General features: G+C 43.5%; 1 protein-coding gene across 1 annotated transcript in view; it reads right to left on the minus strand.

Annotated features, from left to right (window-relative positions):
* Positions 1 to 23,873, minus strand: part of LOC148519768 (UPF0462 protein C4orf33 homolog) — a 96,032-nt gene that overhangs the window by 56,276 nt on the left and 15,883 nt on the right. The window contains exon 5 of the mRNA XM_088476091.1: positions 23,172 to 23,223. Coding sequence (XP_088332217.1) covers positions 23,172 to 23,223 — 52 coding nt within the window. The remainder of the gene's footprint in view (positions 1 to 23,171; positions 23,224 to 23,873) is intronic.

A 23,873-nucleotide genomic window follows, 5' to 3' on the forward strand; every position in this document is an offset into this window, starting at 1 on the left:
AGTAGTGCCAAGCGTGCGCCTGTGTCATAAGTAAAGGGCCGGCTGGCTTGACCGTTAAGGGTGCTGTAACCCCCGAAAGTACACTCCAGTCCAAACCAAAAAAAAAATTATTTTCTGTGTTTGTGAATTGTGTGCGCAGTAGCCGCACGTGCATCAACAAAGTAGTGCCAAGCGTGCGCCTGTGTCATAAGTAAAGGGCCGGCTGGCTTGACCGTTAAGGGTGCTGTAACCCCCGAAAGTACACTCCAGTCCAAACCAAAAAAAAATTATTTTCTGTGTGTGTGAATTGTGTGCGCAGTAGCCGCACGTGCATCAACAAAGTAGTGCCAAGCGTGCGCCTGTGTCATAAGTAAAGGGCCGGCTGGCTTGACCGTTAAGGGTGCTGTAACCCCCGAAAGTACACTCCAGTCCAAACCAAAAAAAAAATTATTTTCTGTGTTTGTGAATTGTGTGCGCAGTAGCCGCACGTGCATCAACAAAGTAGTGCCAAGCGTGCACCTGTGTCATAAGTAAAGGGCCGGCTGGCTTGACCGTTAAGGGTGCTGTAACCCCCGAAAGTACACTCCAGTCCAAACCAAAAAAAAATTATTTTCTGTGTTTGTGAATTGTGTGCGCAGTAGCCGCACGTGCATCAACAAAGTAGTGCCAAGCGTGCGCCTGTGTCATAAGTAAAGGGCCGGCTGGCTTGACCGTTAAGGGTGCTGTAACCCCCGAAAGTACACTCCAGTCCAAACCAAAAAAAAAATTATTTTCTGTGTTTGTGAATTGTGTGCGCAGTAGCCGCACGTGCATCAACAAAGTAGTGCCAAGCGTGCGCCTGTGTCATAAGTAAAGGGCCGGCTGGCTTGACCGTTAAAGGGTGCTGTAACCCCCAAAGTACACTCCAGTCCAAACCAAAAAAAAAATTATTTTCTGTGTTTGTGAATTGTGTGCGCAGTAGCCGCACGTGCATCAACAAAGTAGTGCCAAGCGTGCGCCTGTGTCATAAGTAAAGGGCCGGCTGGCTTGACCGTTAAAGGGTGCTGTAACCCCCGAAAGTACACTCCAGTCCAAACCAAAAAAAAATTATTTTCTGTGTTTGTGAATTGTGTGCGCAGTAGCCGCACGTGCATCAACAAAGTAGTGCCAAGCGTGCGCCTGTGTCATAAGTAAAGGGCCGGCTGGCTTGACCGTTAAGGGTGCTGTAACCCCCGAAAGTACACTCCAGTCCAAACCAAAAAAAAAATTATTTTCTGTGTTTGTGAATTGTGTGCGCAGTAGCCGCACGTGCATCAACAAAGTAGTGCCAAGCGTGCGCCTGTGTCATAAGTAAAGGGCCGGCTGGCTTGACCGTTAAAGGGTGCTGTAACCCCCGAAAGTACACTCCAGTCCAAACCAAAAAAAAATTATTTTCTGTGTTTGTGAATTGTGTGCGCAGTAGCCGCACGTGCATCAACAAAGTAGTGCCAAGCGTGCGCCTGTGTCATAAGTAAAGGGCCGGCTGGCTTGACCGTTAAAGGGTGCTGTAACCCACAAAGTACACTCCAGTCCAAACCCAAAAAAAAATTATTTTCTGTGTTTAGCCGCACGTATATATCAAATCGATATAACATAAATGGAGGACCAAACTTTCTCCGATAAAAAAAAAATAGGGAAAGATCAAGAACCACTTCCTCCTAGTGCTGAAGCTGCTGCCACTAGTCATGACATAGACGATAACATGCCATCAACGTCGTCTGCCAAGGCCGATGCCCAATGTCATAGTAGAGGGCACATACAATCCCAAATGGCAAAGTTCAGGAAAATGACCTTGAAAAAGACATTTAAATCAGCTGAAGAGAAACGTAAACTTGCCAATATGCCATTTACGACACGGAGTGGCAAGGAACGGCTAAGGTCGATCCCTAGTATGTTCATGACTAGTGGTTCAGCTTCACATGACGATGGAAGCCCTCCTCCCACTAAAAAAATCAAAAGAGTTAAGCTGGCAAAAGCACAGCGAAGAACTGTGCTTTCTAAGAAGATATCACAAATCCCCAAGGAGAGTCCAAGTGTGGTGGTGGTTGCGATGCCTGACCTTCCCAGCACTGGACGGGAAGAGGTGGCTCTTTCCACCATTTGCACGCCCCCTGCAAGTGCTGAAAGGAGCACCCACAGTCCACTTGCTGATATGCAAATTGAAGATGTCACTGTTGAAGTACAACAGGATGAGGATACTGGTGTAGCTGGCGCTGAGGAGGAAGTTGGCGAGGAGGATTCTGATGGTGATGTGGTTTGTTTAAATCAGGCTCCGGGGGAGACAGTTGTTGTCCGTGGGATGAAAAAGCCCATCACGGTCATGCCTGGGCAGAAGACCAAACATTCCACCTCTTTGGTCTGGCAATATTTCTATCCAAATCCGGACAACAACTGTCTTGCCATATGTACCATATGTAAAGGTGAAATAAGTAGGGGTAGGGACGTCAACCACCTAGGAACATCCTCCCTTATACGGCACCTGCAGCGCGTTCATAAAAAGTTACTGTCAAGTTCAGAAACTTTGGCTAAGACCGTAAGCAGTCCAGGGACACCTAAATCCCGTTGTCCTGTTGTATCCAAGCGCCTGCAAACCACACCGTCAACTCCCTCCTCGTCAATTTCCTCCTTAGTTAGGATCGGAAGTAGTCCTGCAGGCCATGTCACTGGCATGACTGACTCTCCTATCCGGGATTCCTCCGGAGGATCCTGCATTGCTACGCCTACTGCTGCCGCTGCTGCTGTTGCTGCTGCTGGGAGTCGTTCATCATCCCAGAGAGGAAGTAGGAACACCACTACTTTTACTAAACAATTGACCCTCCAACAGTCCTTAGCGAGGAGGATGAAGTACGACAGCAGTCATCCTGAAGCAAAACGTATAACTGAGGCCTTGACTGCTATGTTGGTGTTAGACGTGCGTCCGGTATCCGCCATTAGTGCAGTGGGATTTAGACAATTGATGGAGGTAGTGTGTCCCCGGTTCCAAATCCCGTCTTGATTCCACTTCACTAGGCAGGCGATACCGAGACTGTACAGAAACGTCAGAAAAAGTGTCCTCAGTGTCCTGAAAAATGCCGTTGTACACAATGTCCACTTAACCACGGACATGTGGACAAGTGGAACAGGGCAGACTAAGGACTATATGACTGTGACAGCCCACTGGGTAGATGTATCACCTTACGCAGCAACAGCAGCAGCGTCACCAGTAGCAGCATCTCAGAAATGCCAGCTCGTTACAAGGCAGGCTACGCTGTGTATCACCGGTTTCAGTAAGAGGCACACCGCCGACAACCTCTTAGAGAAACTGAGGGAAATCATCGCCCAGTGGCTTACCCCACTTAGACTCTCCTGGGGATTTGTGATATCTGACAACGCCACCAATATTGTGCGGGCATTACATCTGGGCAAATTCCAGCACGTCCCATGTTTTGCTCACACAATAAACTTGGTGGTGCAGAATTTTCTGAAAAGCGACAGGGGCGTGCAGGAGACGCTTTGGGTGGCCCGAAAAATTTCTGGCCACTTTCGCCATTCAGCGACTGCGTGCCGAAGACTGGAGCGCCAGCAAACACTCTTGAACCTGCCCCGCCATCACCTGAAGCAAGAGGTTGTGACGCGGTGGAACTCAACCCTCTATATGCTTCAGAGGATGGAGGAGCAGCAAAAGGCCATACAAGCCTATACATCCACCTATGACATAGGCAAAGGAGGGGGTATGCACCTGACTCAAGCGCAGTGGAGAATGATTTCCGTGTTGTGCAAGGTTCTCCAGCCCTTCGAACTTGCCACACGTGAAGTCAGTTCAGACACTGCCAGCTTGAGTCAGGTCATTCCCCTCATCAGGCTTTTGCAGAAGCAGCTGGAGAAAGTGAAGGAGGAGCTAAGACGGAGCGATTCCGCTCGGCATGTGGGACTTGTGGATGAAGCCCTTCATTCGCTTTGCCAGGATTCCAGGGTGGTCAATCTGTTGAAATCAGACCACTACGTTTTGGCCACCGTGCTCGATCCTAGGTTTAAAGCCTATGTGGTGTCTCTCTTTCCGGCCGACACAAGCCTGCAGAGGTGCAAAGACCTGCTGGTGAACACACTGTCAGCTGAAGCGGAACGTGACACGTCAACGGCTCCTTCTTCATTTTCTCCTGCAACTGGGGCTGCCAGGAAAAAACTTAGGTATCCTAAGCAACCCGCTGGCGGTGATGCAGGGCAGGCAGGACCAAGTTTGGACATCTGGTCCGGACTGAAGGACCTGGCAACAATTTCTGACATGTCTACTGTCACTGCATATGATACTGTCACCATTGACAGAATGGTGGAGGATTACATCGGTGACAGCATCCAAGTAGGCATGGCAGACAGTCCATACCTGTACTGGCAGGAAAAAGAGGCAATTTGGAGGCCCCTGTACAAACTGGCTCTATTTTACCTGAGTTGCCCCCCCTCCAGTGTGTACTCCGAAAGAGTGTTTAGTGCAGCCGGGAACCTTGTCAGCGAAAGGCGTAGGAGGTTGCTTCCACAGAATGTGGAGAAGATGATGTTCATCAAAATGAATTATCAGCTCTTCCAGGGAGACCAGCCTCCAGAAGGTACAGAGGGACCTGTGGTGGTGGATTCAAGTGGGGACGAGTTAATACTTTGTGAGGATGAGGATGTACACACTGAAGAGGGTGAGGAATCGGTGGATGAGGAGGATGAGGATGACATCTTGCCTCCATAGAGCCAGTTTGTGCAGGGACACATTAATTGCCAGCTTGTTTTGTGGGGGCCCAAACGAACCAATCATTTCAGCCACAGTTGTGTGGCAGACCCTGGCGCTGAAATGATTGGTTTGTTAAAGTGTGCATGTCCTGTTTATACAACATAAGGGTGGGTGGGAGGGCCCAAGGACAATTCCATCTTGCACCTCTTTTTTTTCTTTGCATTATGTACAGTTTGGGGCCTAGTTTTTCAAACTGCCATCCTGTCTGCCACTGCAGTTTCACGCCTAGATGGGTCACGTGTTTGTGCCGCCCACTCGTGTCGCTTAGCATAGTCATCCAGCTACCTCGGTGCAACGTTTTGGACATAAAAACACTATTGTGAGGTGTGAGGTGTTCAGAATAGACTGGAAATGAGTGGAAATTAAGGTTATTGAGGTTAATAATAGCATAGGAGCAGAAAAACCTACAAATTCTGTGATTTTAGCTGTTTTTATGCTTTTTAAAAAAAAAATACAGATCCAAAACACAAAACCCAGAACCCAAAACACGGAAGGGTGGTTTTGGCAAAACCAATCCAGATCCAAAACACGAAGAAAGATCCAGATCCAAAACCAAAACACAAAACACGAAAAGTGGCCGGTGCACACCCCTAATATATATATATATATATATATATATAATCTCATATCTGCTCTGCAATCACCTAATTACATTCCAAACTGTCATATTTCATTTAAAGTCAGGGAATGTTTGCTCCAAAATATTGCAATAAATAGTTAAGCCAACCAACTTTGTTAAAGTCTTCCTGCGGGGCCAGTCCCTACACTGACATGAGAATTGCTCTGCATCCTTTGCCACCAGGTATCACTAAGATTTTATAAACAAACTATGCTTTTTTCATGGGTTGAGGTCTGCTAGCTAATCGGCTTAAAGAGACAGAACCTCCCCCAAGCATATTCATTAATGGGCCCTTGGAGAATTAGCTGACAACAATTGGATTACACACAGTACAGTATGGGATAATGTTGTCACATACCTCAGACATCACAAATAGTTGAGCGCCACCGCCATGGATTAAAGCCTATGTTTGTAATAAAATGTTGTTGTCACATTTTCTCACCACTCCCCGAACGGTAGTTATACCAATGTAGGAACCAAAATCTATTTGACAGTATGCGTTGTCTTTTACTCACGTATACTTCCAAATCAGGGCAGACTATAGATCAACAATATAAGCATGCAGACCATGGTCATAAGAGATAAACAGCATTATTATAAGCAAAGTACAGAGAAGATAATCCAGTCTGTTAACAGGATCTGGGAAATAACAATGGTTTGTTATATGAGAGGTCAAAAGCAGAAACGTGAAGACCCCTGCCTATATAGTGTCCAAACAGCTGAACTGATCTCTATACCCACAATGAGCAATATAGATATCACAGCTGGTAGTCTGTACACAAATACCCACTATCATTCCTGCAATAACTGCACAGCTTCCATGCTGACAAAATGCATTTACATTAGTATATGGCTTACTGGTAAATCAATGTCGCTATTGCTTCTCTAAGTTCCTTTAATGGCTGTGCTGCATCTGGGACAACTAAGTATATTTCGAGGTCCTGTCATGCTGCCATCAAATATAGCCCTGTGTCAAGGAAAATGTAAGCTATCTGTCCCCTGGTTGCTCTTTAAAGACTCCTCGATGTCTGTTCTGCATATGTCTGGCAGTTTTCATACATCTGTCAGTCACAAGTTGCAAATGAGTTTTACAGAACTCCCAGATCTGAACTGTAGTTGGAGAGCTCCTGCTATTTCTCAGACTGTTTTGTTTCTATAAAATGAAGCTCATGTAGGTTCCAGTATGACAAAAGTATATGATGGATCTGTTACCTGCTAATATGTATGAAGTAATGTAGTGCGCTTGAAATATTTATGTAGAAAACATGCAACATTCTCTAATATTACACACACAATAAAAGCACCCTTATATCATACTTTCCGATATCCTGGCTGCCCCTTCCGGGAGGGAGGGAGGCAGCCAGGTCGACTTAGCAGGGGGCGGGGGCCGCCAAAAGGGGGCGTGACTAGGATGGCACATGCCATTTGGGGAGGGACTAGGGGCGGAGCTACATACTTGCGTCATTTTGGCCCTGCCCCCGCTACACAATGCCGAGATTTCCGGCATTGTGGAACAGGAGACGGAATCACGATGACGCAATTCAGCGAGAATCGCGTCATCAGCCCCCCGCTGCGGGTGTTTGGGCTGGTATTGTGGGGGGGGACTGGAGGGGCCGGGAGGCATGCCTACTTTTCCGGGAGGTCAGGAGCGGCACGCTATTTTTGGGAAGAGTCGGGAGAGTAGGCATGTATGCCCTAAATCTAGCCACCATTATTTTGGTCTCTGTGGATGGAGGCTACAGAATCAGATAACGGGGTATATTTACTAAAGTGCGGGTTTTTAGAAGTAGAGATGTTGCCAGTAGCAACTGATCAGATTCTAGCTATTATCTTTTAGAAGGTGCTAGATAAATGATAAGTAGAATCTGATTGGTTGCTATGGGCAACAATTTTACTTTTAAAAACACGCACTTTAGTAAATATACCCCCAAGTCTCAGCACAGATACGCCACACCTGAAATTCTAACTCCATCTAGGCTGATAAACACAGTGATCTCCTCCTAATATCATACTTTTGAAACCTCCAGCATGCTATTTGCTACCATTAAAACAAACTATCCCAGGGCTATAGCAATCACAGAGAGGTATAAATAACACATTCTAAGCATATCCAGCAACATTTGCTTTTAGAAATCTACCCCCCCCCCACAATAATCTCTGCTTGTGCAGCCAAAAAAGCATCAACTGAGTTTTCATTGTTTTTCAGTCTAAAATAGAATACACACCTGCAAAAAGTCACATAAAGGAAAGTGACATTGATTGCTTGAAGTCATTCAGAGCAGGACGCCTGCTTCTCTTCCTGAAGCCATAATATCAATGAGACACTTGGGATGAATTCAATGCCTCTGATAGGGAAATCTAATTCCACTGATCTAATCCTTTAACACTGCAATCAATCCTGAGGTTTGGTGGCCCTTATGTATTGAAGGATGAAGACAGTTTCAAATGAAAGTTTATTCATATTTTAATATTAAAGAAGACTCTCGTGATGGCTGCAATATGTCACCACGCTTTCAATATAAACCTCATCACTGCATAAAATCTTTGACATAAAAAATAGATGTTAAGAAGAGAGGTTGGCGTGGAAGGGAAACGCGTGACTCTTGCGTGTTCATTTTCTACTTCACTTTCTGCTTTTCAGGGCAAAAATGACTAATTCATGCATACAATTGGATCTAAATCAGAGCGAGTGGAAGGATTTCCTATTGTTGCCTGGTAACATCTAGTGAAACTATGAGCTCTGTTAAAAAGTTTTTATGCCTATTGGATTTAAAAAGTAGCTTCATGCATATTTGTGTTATTGTATAAGGTAGCTTTCTCAGTGTTTGTCCTTGACTGCCACAGAGGGTATGTAGAGTATACACAGGGGATTTTGATGAATTTCTTCATTCCTGAGTGGAATGCATCATACAGGTTGTGGCAAAGAACAATTTGTAAGGTAAAATACAATAATATAATACCGTACAAAAATATGCAAATGTCATGATTTGTGTTATTCTCAACAGCTTGTTTTTATTCATCAGCCTGCCAGAGCATTGCAATATGCATATATTATATTTAAACAGAATGCACCTGGATTAACCTTGCATACAAGTAAAAAAAATATATCAGGTGGGAGTGTATTGTGTTGTCTTGTGTGCAGACACTTCTTATAAAGGGACTTCTCCTGGAATAGTCAGCAAGGGTTAAGAGTTTGTTATTTTACTATTTAAGGAAGTCCAGCTGTAGAAAAAAGCTGTATATGTCCTGATTGACTGTGTTTTGAGTGACAGTTTATACAGCCAACCATAATTGTGTTATTCTACACAGGGGTCAGCCTTCAGGTAAACTTTATTGAGGAGTCTGAGATGCACTACTGGTGACCATCAACAGCTCCACCATCGATGGCGGATGGTTTTAAACCATTGGACAGAAACTATCGATGGTAATCCATCAGTGATTTGTGTTTTGCACATGAGCAGTCAGCGACTGCACATGCGCAAAACACATTTGTGTTTCACCATCAGGCAAAGACATCGATATCATGCCATCAGTGGCTGGATATTGATGGTGAAAACACTCACATTCGGCCTCTGACCATTAGCAGTTGCTAAAACATTGATGGTCAATGGCCAACCCGAATATGCACTACATCTTAGAGATAAAGGGACTACACTGCCGAACGCAGATTCCCGATTATCGGGAATCTGCGTGTGCACAGGACCCATTCTGCGAGTGTGCAGAAAGGGACCTGCTAAGACGCACGCAAGCCCTTGAATGCCTCTGCCTGATTGACAGACAGAGGCATTTAAGGGGCGGGGCGGATGGCGTTCCCGGAAAAGGGGCATGTCTGTCCCTTTTTCTGGGAGTGGCCAGCCCAGGGACTGTGTGACAGTCGCAGTCTGCAAGGCTCGCAAGCTGGCCAGCCTGATTAAGCTGAGGCTTACTTAGCTGGTTGGCTGTCCAGCACCGTCCACCATCGCGACCATCGACCACCGATGGTCGCGATAGTGATCCCAGCCTGCGATCTACAGCGCAGTGCTGGGATCGCAAATACAGCAGGAGGTGTTATACACCTCCTGCAGCATTTATATTATTGCAAGGATCACAAGGAATTGCTACCGGTAGATCGCGATCAACGTTTTGGCTAGGCCTGCTGAGATGACAGCAGCTTCCCTCCGGCTGCGGCACCCTGGCGACAGAGCCCCAGAGTGCCGCGGCGCATAGTTTGGGAAGCACTGCCCTAAGCATTTGGCTCTATCTAATTTCATCACTTACTGTATGCGATTGGCTACTGTAAATTGGACATGCAGTATATCCAGGGGCCGACTTATCATTGGTGGCATTGGGGGGCCCGAATAATAACATTCCTTGTTGCAGCATATTGTGACAAATAGGATTGTTTTTCTTAGAGCTATTTATCAATGTAGTCAGTTGCATATCTGTGTACAATTATCTATGTAGACAGATAAGCAGCTGTCCTGAGCGCATGAAAAATACTGTACTTAGGCAATTGACCACATCTACAAAATTTACCCTGCCGGGTTCTGTCTTGGCTGGGTTCCTGAGCCTTCACACTATAGTTGGAGGGACCTGATGAGATCCCTCTTCACACTACAATAGGCTTTTCCATTGGAAAGTGCTTTCTAATGCTATCAGACACAAGCTGCAAAATCTTTTGGCGTTTGGAGCTTAATAAACTGCACAATTGCAACATCCCTATACATTGTGCAGGGATAGCGTCATGAGGTGATTTTGACAAGAGCAAAAGAGATATCACAGATATCTCCTGCACTGAACATATCATAAAAAGGAACAAAGCATACATCATGCAGAAATTGATTAAAGAGGCTGAAAAACTTCATAAATACCCTCCATCCGTTTATTACACCACAGTGGTTGGATACCGGCGGTGTATGACTGTTTTGGAGCACACGGCAGGTCGCAAGCCGGCTCTATCAATCATTTTGCTTACATATTTACTAGCAAAGACTGCTTTCTGGTTTTTTTCTCACATTGCTCTGGACTGAACTTAAAAAAATCATTTAGCTAACTATGCATAGATTTTTTATATATATTAGCACACAGAGGGGGTCATTCAGACCCGGTCGTTAGCGCCGATGCGCTCGGACCGGGTCGATGGCCCCCCACAGAGCATGCGCACGACGGCGCCGTCGTGCACATGTGTGAGACCCGCTACGACCGATAGCGCCGGTCGTAGCGGGTCTCGATCCAAAGGGGGCGAGCTGTCGATGTTGATTGACAGCTCGCCCCGTTTGGAAGGCGGGCCGGGGGGGTGGCAGCCCAAACGGGGGCGTTCCCATGGGAACGCCTACCGTTTGGGGGCGGCCCCACTGACATCACTAGTGATGTCAGTGGAGAGCTTCCGGCTCAGACAGAGCCGAAAGCTCTCCGGGGCTTACGACAAGGGAGACCCTACCCTAGGGTCTCTTCGTAAGCCCCGATGGTCGAGATGGTCTTGACCATCTCGACCATCACCTTAGGAGGTCGTAAGGCTGTGGGTGTTAACCCACAGCCTTACCACCGCAAAGGAGGACGTCTTGAAAATTCAAGACGTCCTCCCCTCATTCAGACCGACCGCACGCTCTGTGCGACCGGCTCTGAATGAGGTCCAGATTGCTATACATATTGGTTGATGTAATTTGTATGTACACTGTATGTTTGCAAATAAGTTTTTGTACAGGATGCTTATGATTATAGGTTGATTAATAGAATATATGATATATTTGTGATTAATTTACGCCACTATAGCGCTGCTTATATTTTTTTTGTTTTTTTAATTTTGGGTTGGCTACCCATTTGCAGCTGATTTTGGTGGTGTACAGAGAGATCACTACCTCCCAGCACCTAGTTTAATACTGTGTTGTACTTACAGAAGATATTCAAGCCATTCTTATTTTTCACTTTAGATCTTGAGAGAAGATAGAAAGTGTAACAGTTCAAATATATACTGCAGGAAGGCTTGAACCATTGTGAGCATTGCTCCTTGCACTTGTCACCTACAAATTTCTAAGTACAAAGTGCCAGTATAAGACTTATTGTGCTTATTTCTCTACCAATCAATCTCTATGATAGCTTTTGTTAACCAGTGTGACATTTTAAGTGATATTTCAGCAACTCTGATTATTATTTTTTAAAGCAAACAGATGCCAGCTCAATTTCTGCCTGTGATTGCTTGACTGCATGCTAGAAGCTGAATTCATCTTACTGCCAGCATTAAACAATCACATCTACACTAATGCTTAGCGTTGGATGTTTGTCAGCATCTGCAATGCATATTGATCAGATATTTGCCCTAACCCTTCTGTCTAATCAAAAAATGAAGTATTAATATTCTTCTGGGCAATGGGAAACATTATTGCCATATATTAAAGGAATACTTTAGTTTGAGACAAGCTCCATTACATATCCTATAATATATTATGCAGAATAAATTACTTCATTATTCAAAACGTGATGTGTCCTGGGGGGGGAGTAATGGGGAGTTCAGATACTTAAAACAGGTCCTTGGCGCTATGGAAGAAAATCTAAATGTGTATTGGGCTAGAAATTCAGGTAGCTTTTTGAAAAATTTGATTGAAGAAAATTTGTGAAACCAATTTACAAGGGATTTGAGGAATTTGTGGCGTTATTCTAATAAATGGTCCACTATTAGCAAGATATATGGTGCAGACAGCAGCATAAATGATCAAAGAAATTTACTATCCTCGCAAGCAAACAAAATGAGAATAAAGAGCTGATATGTAATACGGCAAGTGCCAGCAGTAGTCATATGACAGAATGTGATAATGAAAATTACTTTGAGTAATGTTATCAATGCAATTAAAATGATGACCTTGAGAAATTAGTGAACATAGCAACAATATCACCTTCCCTGCTACTTTGTTTTCTGAGATTCTTCTACTGTGGAACTCCCCTGTTCAATCTTAACCCCTCAGAGCTGGAAACTACTTAAACAGCTCTTTTTTTTCCCCAAAAAACGCTCAGAAATTGTCATATTTTTTTAATGAAAGAATTAGGTCAAGAATATCTATTTATAACTTATCCAACACAATTTTATTTAAAAAAAAAATAAAAATAAAAAAATCATCTTTTTTTTTAGACCCATAACATTAATATTGCTTTTTAATAGATCAGTCTTAGATATACTGGACAATCGATGATCGGACGATAGTGAATTCGCAACTCTGCATTTTCCTGGCGGCTGCTCCTCTGAGTGATCAGCAGCAAGGCAGACACTGGGGCAGGGATTCAGAGGGGCCACGACCATATCAGGAAGCGCACAGCCTGGCGTGGTCGCAAATTATGTGATCATACCAGGCAAGTGGTTAAATTAGTTTTATTGTTTTAAAGTGAATTCTTCACACATTTTTATTTTTAAATTAATTTTAAATGTAATTAATAAGATGACTTGCAAGTTATTATTTTCCTGTTATGCATTTTAGTAAACACATAACTGTGCCTAACCTATCTACATGTGAGATTGCAGTTGACATGTATCACTTTAGCAGGAAAATATAGTACTTAAGAGATTCTATTATTTAACTTTTGTGTTTCCCTGTTCACTAAAACAGAAATTGGCAGCACCTAAGACTACTGTAATTGTTTTACATTGCTGCAGATCACAGTAACCTTTACTTACTAAAATGAAACTAGTCAATTAAAATATTGTTTTCAACTGTTAAGGTCTTGTATACAGTACAAATGGTCATTAATTAGAAACATTTAGCATGTATTGTCAATCTATTAAATATATATTTAAAAAATGACCACAAAATAAAAATGCTTTTTTATGTTGTCAATTTCTATGTGTCTATGAAGCAATGCCCAATTAATTACAATTTAAGCCCCGTACACACTGGACGATTAATTTGAACAATATGAACGATAACGATATCTTTGAACAATATATCGTTCAAATAATCCAGTGTGTATGCACTTACCGACGAAAGATGCGCTCTCCCGCGGGTCAGTAACGATATCCCCAGTCGTCTGTACATGCACCCCCGCCAGGCCCGCCGCATCTGACATCGCTCCATACACACATCGCCTAGTGTGTACGGGGCTTTAGGTTTAAGCAGACACTCATAGAGCACATGCTATAGAACACTATTCTGCAGGGAAATCTTGACACGCTAATAAACATTTTCTAATGCACTGTTCAAGGGATGGTTTTATCCACATTTTTCATTAGCACTGTTTTTCAACACCTTGAACAAGCCCCTAGGGGGAAAGAAAATGAATAAACAAGTTTGCAAATCAGGATATCATCAATTGAAGGATTTTTTTTGATTTTTTTTAAATGACTGGACTACTTTATGTAGCGTCAAAAAGAAAGAAGCAACAGTGCTCTGGAGAAGGGGCACACTCCTAATGTATCTACCTATACCAGGTAAGAAAATAACTTGTAATGGTCAATAATAAAAAGCAACAACTAGCACCAAGCATATGTTATATTGGTTATCCAGATAGTGTCTGTGGGAATTACAGGTGACTAAGGGCCTGATTCAGAGTTGGGAATAGAGTGAGATATCTCTTTCAACTGTGAACCTGAACAAACCATATTGCAATGCAAGGGGTGTAAATACATAATTTTTTTTCCATGTGGGGTAAATATTGGCTGCTTTTACATGTACCCCACAAATACTGCACAGCTTTATTATTACTCTACAATTTAGATGTCAGTTTTGGACACATCCATCCCAAATCTAAATCTCTCCCACAACGTCCATATGCTGATGAAAATGCTAATGAATTTAACATACAGGGAACACATGTGACCTAACTCTGTTACTGTTTACAAATTCAAGTGGCATGTCTATTCAGTTTTTCAGACTGTGATTACTAATATTACTTTACTGTTGTATAAACAGAATCCTGCGTTCATGATGTATGTTGTATACTGCATTGATGCTATCATGCCAGTGTGATATATTATTCCCCAGATACTGACTGCTATTTATCCTCATTTACTGTATGCACATATTATAGTTCAAGCATTCGTTTGGTTAGTGGAAACACTTATACCCTTTTTAGATATAAATTCCCGTATTCAACCCGGCTTGGACCGGGACGCCAAACACGGGTTGAAGCCGGGCAAGCCCTTTTACACATGGGTGACAACCTGGGTTATTCCCGGGTTGTCGCCCTTCACAACGGACCCAGATCTTGCAGTGACCCAGGACTTCTGTCAGGCAGCAGTGGATGCTTGGAGATGATGTCATCTCCAAGTGCCACTGAGCCAGCCAATCTGAGCCTTTTTGGCATGACCCAAGTTATTCAGACTAGAGGCGACCCTACCGAGCAGGGTTCCGGACTCAGGACTCCAACCCGGGTCAGCCCCTTTCAAACATAGCCCAGGCCCGGGACGGTTTGCGTGCACCGGCAAAAATTTAGGCTATGTGGGAAAGAGGTATTATATGTTTGTAATCATCTTTATCTTTCATATATTTCGCCTTACACAAATCACCCTTTTTTGAAGAGGTGATCACATACACTTTTCTCACCCACCTTATTCACATGCACATTTTACATCCTTATAGCTGCATACCTCCCAACATGACCCTCTCCAGGAGGGACACGATGCGCTTGTCCTGGACTTCCCTGGTAAGAGGCGGGGCTGCAGCACAGTTCAAAAGACAAATAGGGGAGCCACACCAACTGTCATTTCACACACTGCCAAACATCACTGGCTGGGACTCACTGGCAGTTGGTGTGACTCCCTATTTGAATTTTGGACTGTGCTGCAACCCCACCCCTGGAGCCTCCACCAATCATAAATCACCAGGGAAGTCCAGGACCAGAGCATTGTGTCCCTCCTGGAGAGGGTCATGTTGGGAGGTATGTAGCTGTTCTGACAATACATTCTGTTGTTTTATTCTTTGTGTGTTTTCTTTTCATTTTATATTTTCTTATGATTCATACATGAGGATATATTACTAATCACCCATGCTGATTATCTTTCTGGGGTTTTTTGTGTTTCATGCCCATATAGTGCTAGGTGTTGGTTTATTAAAAGTAATTTTTTAACCTAGTATAGGTAGATACATTAGGAGTGTGTCCGTACTCTAGAGCACTGCTTTTTGTTGCTGCATATTTTTGCTCTTGGGAGCACCTCCGTTTTCCTTATTAGTTATATATAGGGCAAGTGGATATATATTTTATATACTCAATTTGTGAAAACAATTGCTGGGTAGGATTACTGTATATCCTAGATCACTGGTTCTCAAACTCGGGGCCTGATTCAGAGCCGCTCGTAAGCTGCCGCTCGTTCGCTCCGAGCGCTGTTCGCACATCTGCGAATGCGTATGGGTTTTAGTACGCATGCGCGAACCAGTCAGTGCGGCCGAAAATCGTGTGCTTGCAAAATAGCGAATGCCTGCTAATTTGAGTGACACGATGAGGCGTTTGTGGGTGGTAACAGGGGAAGGTGCTTGAAAACGGGGAGTGGAGATCTGAACGCAGGCATGCCAAAAGGTCAAAATGGGCGTTTTAAGGGTGTGCATAATTAACAAAGCAGCGTCATCGACCACGTCACTTGGTTGTTTCTTAGCCTGAACTGTTCGCATGATTGCGGTAGGAAAATCCAACCACAAGCACTGCGAGCAGTTCAGACGCCTTTCAATGTACTCGATTAATCTAATAAATAGCGGAGATGACGTATGATGCGAGCGGCCAGGGGGCATTTTTTACAAAAAAAACGTCCGCATGTTTTGTTCGCTCGTTCAGACATAGAGGCGTCAACAGACCGCAAAGAGCGAACGGTCAATTTAAATAGCCAGCCCCTTTTTCTGGACGAGCGAGCGCAAATAGCGTCCGGCTCTGAATCAGGGCTTCGGTCCTCAGGACCCCAAACAGTGCATGTTTTCCATGTCTCCTCAAAGAATCACCAAAACAGCAGTAATTACTTAGTCTCTAATGTGTTTAGATTTTTGCTTAAACTAATCCATAAGGGCATGTGCATGTATTATATACAATTGACTGATAATCAGCTGTCTATCCTATCTACACTAAGGGGTAAATTTACTAAAGTGAGAGTTTTTAGAAGTGAGTTTTAGAAGTGATGTTGCCCATAGCAACCAATCAGATTCTAGCTATTATCTTCTAGTTAAATGTTAAGTAGAATCTGATTGGTTGCTATGGGCAACATCACTTCTAAAACTTACTTCTAAAAACTCTCACTTTAGTAAATTTACCCCTAGGGGTCTGTTCTCCAAACTCATATTACTTATTACAGCTACACCTTGCATCTATTCTATATCTCTGAGTGACCAGTTTTTATACTGGTAATTATACATTTGAACTATATACCATCATATGATTAATCTATAAGTGTGTGTAAGTAGTGTGAGGACTAAACTCAGGGATTATTCCTGATGTTGTTTCTTTACAATTTGTCACCAATTATAGCTATTGTTGACATATATGCTATATTTCAGAAGTGACTAGACCTACACCATTAATCACACAATCTGATTATATATTAATACAACATATGTATAACTGGTCTGAGATAAAAGTAATTGGTTCAAGTAGAATGATCACTATACAATAATCCATTTAAATGTTATTGTGTTTATGAAGATAAGGGCATAAGAATATCCTGCACAGCTCCAAGATTAATTAAACCAACAAGGGATGACTATACAGTCTGCATATTCCTATTTATATAAGTTCTAACATGCACCTCTAGATCTGTACATATACTGTACATGTCAGTCACGAACGTGACAGTCAGGTGCCTCATATGATGTAGAACAATATAGATTTCTGCCTAATCATTTGTTTTATTCTAATTGAATTACACACTGCAATTAACAGATTAGACATAATAGAGACATATTTCTTAATGATCATCTTATCATAAGAAAATATAAGAGTGACTAATATCCAAGATAATATTAGGAGTTTCTTCTTGTTGGTATGATAAGACCCCTGACGCATTATTTTAAATAATTTTTTTATTTTCTTTTGTTTATTTCAATTTTTTAAAATACTTTGCCAACCTATTCCCGGAGGTGAATTTTCTCTTAATGAATACTCAATAAAGGTTATATTTTAATTTTACATTAATCGATTTGTGCACCATTATACTACCGCTATTTCATTTTTCTGTTGCATAACCTTTGGTAGTTGGTAGCACACCCCTTTTTGCTATGTCACATATAGTTAATTTTTTGCTTTAAAATTTTGAGGGGTTTATCGATTTGAACCAGTGCGGTAGCTTCTTTTGCTTTACTTAGAATACCCACTGCGTAAACAATTCCACGGTTGCCCATCTTACCCACGGTGCACCACAGAGTGGAAAATTGCAGAGAGGGAGAGAGAGAGAGCAATCGAGGTGGAGTCAAGAGGAGACTGCAGAATAGAGCTGAGTGGAGCCTGCAGCATGGAGTTGAGAGGAGCCTACAGCATAGAGCCAAGAGAAGCTTGCAACATGGAGCCGAGCAGAAAGGAGTCTGCAGCATAGAGCCGAGCAGAAAGGAGTCTGCAGCATAGAGCCGAGGAGCCTGCAGCATGGAGCCAAGAGGAGCCTGCAACATGGAGCCAAGAGGAGCCTGCAGCATGGAGCCAAGAGAAGCCTGCAACATGGAGCTGAGAGGAGACTGCAGTATGAAGCCGAGCCGAAAGGAGTCTGCAGCATGGAGCCAAGAGGAGCCTGCAGCATGGAGCCAAGAGGAGCCTGCAACATGGAGCCAAGAGGAGCCTGCAGCATGGAGCCAGAAGAAAGCAGCATGCAGCTGAGAGGAACCAGCAGCCAGTGAAGGAATACAAGCAAGTCCATAAGTTAGGTAATAAAGGAAAGTGCGTGGGCAGTTTCAGTGACGTAAATATGTTAATAAAAAAAGCTGGGAAGAATCAGGACTGCATACAAATATATATATAAATAAGCAATGGCTCTTCCCGGTGCTCCGTATGGAGGTTGGGTATGGGACCCCGACAGTGAGAATCCCGACAGATTTCAGTAAGTGTTATAACCCTAACCCACCACTCCCGCAGCCTAACCCTCCCATCCCGCAGTCTAACCCTAACCCTCCCCCTACCTCTAATACTTACCTCCGCAATCTCTCAGTATTCTGACAGGTGGGATGCCATTGTCGGTATTGTGACTGTCAGCATCCTGACTGTCAGTATATATTTACACTCACCCTCCAAAACACCCCACCTACCACACACCATCTCTGCTGCCAGATACCCCACCTGCAACAATTGCCCTAGATGATGCTTGACACCCCACCTGCCATACTCTCCCTCCCTGCTGCCAGATAACCTACCTGCTACACTCAACCTCACTGCTGCTAGACACACCACCAGACACCACCTGTAGCTGCTGGCCCTGCCAACATATTTCTCCTCTCTTCTGCCTAACATCACCTGCTGCTACACCACACTGCCTCCATTCTGCCCTAGGCTGGTCTCCCTGCAACGCTTTAATAGCTTCACTGTAGCCATCAGAAGAGAAAAGACAGAAAAGAGAGAGAATAAGAAAATACAGATTATATTCACTGTCTTGTGATCAAAGTAGCACATGTACGGTATTTTATATATTACTATTATTATAGTTTTTTTATTTTTTTAGGATTAAAATTAATATAAGGTGTTTTTATTAATTTATTTAAACTAATAAGGTGTCTTTTTTATTTTTTGGTACTTAGAAATTATACAGACACTACTACAGCTTGACAGTGCTGTGCTGCTACTTCAACAGGAGTAGCTGATTTCAAATCTTCATTTGCCTGGCTAATGTGATGAATTATTCATTAATTTAAACCTGATAGCAGTGGGATTTAAAAGTGGTTGAAATGGAGGAGCTGCAGTGGCATCTGTATAATTAACAAGTACCAAACAAAAAAATAATAATTTTATTTAGTGGGTTGACCACACTCACTCTAGTGGCTGGTCTATCTGATGACTGGCCATATTACTTCACTGAATCCCCCATTGGAAACTTCATTACCCACTCCAAAAATTGGCAGCACTACAGTCATACGCGCATGCAGGGGTGGGTTTGAGTACCCAGAAACCCCCCATGCCCGCCTATCAGTAAATGTCCACACTACACAGTAACAAGCACACCGCCGCCGGGTAGTACACTCATACTACCCGCCGGCGGTGTGTTTGTTTTGGCAGCCAATGAGAGTCAGACAGACTCTCACTGGCACCTGCATCCACAGAGGAAGCCGACCTGGAGCTCACTCATGAGCTCCGCCTTCCGGCTCCTGCAGTGGGTGATGGGAGAGACGTCATGACGCCTCTCTCATATTGCCGAGCGGGTGGACAGAGGAGTGGACGGTGGCGGGTTCGCAGGAGCGGGGATTCAGGCAAGTATATTGTATGTGCATATCATGTGTCTCTTATATATATGTTAGAGGGGCACTGCATAGGGTAGACCACTACTGGGGGCACTACATAGGGGGGCACTGTATATGGGGCACTGCATAGGGGGACCACTACTGGGGGCACTGGCACTAATGGGGGCACTGTATAAGAGGCACTACTGAGGGCACTGTATAAGGGCACTACTGTGGGCACTGTATAAGGGGCACTACTGGAGGTACTGCATAGGGGGACCACTGCATAAGGGGCACTGGCACTGCTGGGGGCACTGTATAAGAGACACTACTGGGGGCACTGTATTAGGGGCACTGCATAGGGGCACCACTACTGGGGGCACTGTATAAGGGGCACTAATAAGGGCACTGTCTATGGTGCACTACTAGGGGCACTACATAGAGGGACCACTACAGGGGGTACTACATAGGAGGGCACTTTATATGGGGCACTACATAAGGGGCACTGGCACTAATGTGGACATGGTATAAGGGGCACTACTGGGGGCACTGCATAAAGGGACCACTACTGGGGGCACTGTATAAGGGGCATTACTGGGAGAATCTTTAATAAATCATGCTGGCTGTATTTATTTGCCGGCTGCATTCATGTTTTTTAGTGATAGAGATGTGTGTGTCTATGTCAGTCAGTCAGTGTGTGTGTACCCAGTCATAGGCTGATTTGTATATTTTACTGTAGTGGCCCTAAATCCTGTGTAAGCTATTTCTATATATCAATCTATAGCTATCTACATCATATATATATATATATATATATACATACATACATACAGCGACAGCTTGGCACTCCTCCTCTCCTCTATTAGTGGGTGCCCTCCGCAAAAAATAACGAAATAGGCAGCAGTGGCAGCGGCACTCCCCAGTAGAAAATATTAGACTGGTTGCAAAGAACCTAGTTTAGAAGAAGTAAACTAGGTTCTTTGCAACAGTCTAATATTTCTACTGGGGAGTGCCGCTGCCACTGCTGCCTATATATATATGTATGTGTGTATATATATATATATATATATATATGTATAAAGAGATGGACACTCACCACAAAATGCAAAAATAGCAATATTTATTTACTCACGGCTATCACACCAATATAGTCGACACTTCGGTCTATAGCAGGACAAGACAAGACAGCATTGTAGAATCAAGATAAGTCCATACCGCACACTTACCTTGAGCCGACTTAAATAGCAATGCCAATTACCGCGTGGCTCCACCCTCCAAACACAACAGAAAATCAGGTAACTTATACAGGAAGTGTAAACAACTTACCATGTAGGTTGTAGGCCATGTACTTAAAATATAAGATATGCCTTGTATAGGCACAGAACTAGGGCTTCCATCAGGTAAAAGTAGGCAACATCTAGTATATACAGCAACACAAAATCATAAAATGTTTTTTTTTCATTGGTTCGGTAACCAAGGATTTGGAAACCCACCTTTCAAAATCCTGCATTTGCCACTGACAGTCATTACTAAACCGTAAAAATAAATGTCCCTCCCTGCTTGTTATCCATTGAAAAGATGTATGCACATTAGGGGGTTTATTTATCAAGAGGCGGTTTGCATCTAATACCCCTTTTCCACTTAAATTCCGGGTCTGACCCGGAGTTGGAACAAAGGCCCTCATTCAGAGCCGTACGCTATTTGCGGTCGTTCGTTTAAAAACAAGGGGTGGCTATTCAAATGATCCGTACGCACATTGCAGTCTGTTCACACCTCTAAGTCTGAACGAGCGAGCAAAACATACGCTCGTTTATTTCTTAAAAACGCCCCCTGGCCGCTCGCATCCTACGTCATGTCCGCTATTTATTAGATTAATCGAGTACATCGACCAGCGTATGAACTGCTCGCTATTCTTGTGGTTGGTGTTTGCTACCACAAATTTGCGTGCAGTTCTGGCTATAAAATAACCCAGTGACGTGGTCAATGACGCTGCTGTTTTAAATATACACACCCATAAAACGCCCGTTTTGACCTTTAAGCACGCCTGCGTTCGGATCTCCACTCCCCATTTTCAAGCACCTTCCCCTGTTACCACCCACATACGCCTCATTCTGTCACTCAAAATAGCAGGCACTCGCTATATAGCGTACAAAGGATTTTCGGCCGCACTGACTGGTTCGCGCATGCGTACTAAAAAGCGTACGCATGCGCAGATGTGCAAACATCGCTCGGAACGAGCGTACTGCCGCTAACGAGCGGCTCTGAATGAGGGCCAAAGTTCCTATCCGGATCAGACCCGGAATTTTGCCAGCGCCGACTCGGGATATTCCCGAGTCAGCGCCGCTCACACCGCAGTCGGGTCTGCATAGACCTGGCTTTTGCGGAGTGAAAGTTGTCGCTTGGAGATGACATCATCTCCACGCGCCACTGAAGCCGGACCAATCGGCCGGCTAGCAGCGCACTCCAGGTCATCGTGACCCGGAGTGCGCTGTTCTCACAGCAGGGTTTCACGGGCTACACCCGTGTTAAACCCTGCTAGTTACCTGGGTTGGATTGCCGGGTCACTCGACCCGGCGATCCAACTCTCTCCCCTTTTACACCAGGGAGCTGCCCGGGTTAACCCTTCAAAATCCCGGGTTTTAGGTCCGGTGTAAAAGGGGTATAATATAGCACATATATTGGAAGTGTGGCATTTGCATAGTTGTGACCATTCTATGCTGCTGATACAAACAGAAAAAAAACCTTGATACTAACTATAATATATATACAACTAAAAAATATATTTAATCTTACACTACACTTAAATAACTCCCTAAAGTAATGTTTTTCTTAATTAGGAATTGTGTATTTTGTCCAATTAGTAATATAAGAGCTAAAGATTGCTGTTCTACAGCATGAAACACGACACAGCAGACACTACACATTTTTTGAACATAATTAACCTGTTTTTGAGGGGATAAAGTTTCCAGTTAATGAATTACCCACAGACCCACATTAATGTTAAAGGAAATTAACAATTAACACTCTACAATGTGTTTCAGCCTTTACAAGCGCTAGGGATTAATATTTGTAATACCTATTTTCCATGTACTTAGCAGCATTGACTGCTGTATGACTTGTATATGAGACTTGCCATTTCTAAATATGTGTGACCTGAATACATCTCATGACTGTTCTTTGCCAGTGGGAAGGAGGTGTGAAAACTGAATGTGGATGATCACTGTTTCACCTCATGAAGGAGCAGCACACAGCGCTAATGTCCCTTTGAATTACCTCCCTCTAAGCAACACTTATTCCTAAAGATGGCAGATTCCAGTTTTAGGGAACTGGTAATTCATGAGCGATTACAAATCAGTCTTTCTTATGACAGTCACAGTGTGATAATGCCAGGTTGAGGTGTCGGTACCAATGCACTGATTTGTTTACTAAACATGATTCCATATGAATTTTTTTTGTTATCTGTAATCATTGCAAATAGATGTATTTCTGCTTTCTGCATTGCCGTACTCACTTTAAAAGCATTTCCAACACCAGACAGCAGCAGAACCAGATGCTGGCCGTGCCTAAAAGAATGAAAATGTACAAAAGTGAATATAGGATTAAAAATAGACTGAAATATTTCTTGAATTTAATGACTTATGACTTAGGCAAGGACCTAGAATGAATCTCTTAAAATTGCAAAATAATAATAATAAAAAAATCTTCTAGACTAAATTTTTCTAGTGGCCAGAAAAATGTCAGGCATTTAGTGGACAAAAGATCGAAATATATTAATATGGCATATCAGTGGCTAAAAAATGATACATATTAGGGTTGATGCAGAGTTAAACATATGCCTGTTTGAGGAGAGTAATTATTGTGTTAATTTGCTCTAGCACAGGCTTTGAAAATGGGTGCATGCAATTAGGACCACAGATACTTCAGTGATTGGGGGTGTGGTCACTGGAGGGGGTGTGGTTATACCCCCTCAGTGGTGCAGGCTTAATTTCAACGTCACAGGGGTGTGTATTTACGCCTCACCTTCATTCCCAGGAAACCTACAGCGACCTTTGTAATTTGTTCCCGCTCCCCCTTCTCTATACGGGGAAAAGAGAGTTGTACGCTTTGTAATTGCTTTCACACTTATGACTGAAGAGATGGAAATGGGTTGCAATGCAAATGCGGGCCTGAACGTAAGCAAAATTACACCTATTTGGGGGCATATATTGTGCCC

The sequence above is a fragment of the Taudactylus pleione genome, unplaced genomic scaffold, assembly GCF_031769625.1.
Source record: "Taudactylus pleione unplaced genomic scaffold, aTauple2 ptg000183l, whole genome shotgun sequence".
Classification (NCBI taxonomy): Eukaryota; Metazoa; Chordata; class Amphibia; order Anura; family Myobatrachidae; genus Taudactylus; species Taudactylus pleione.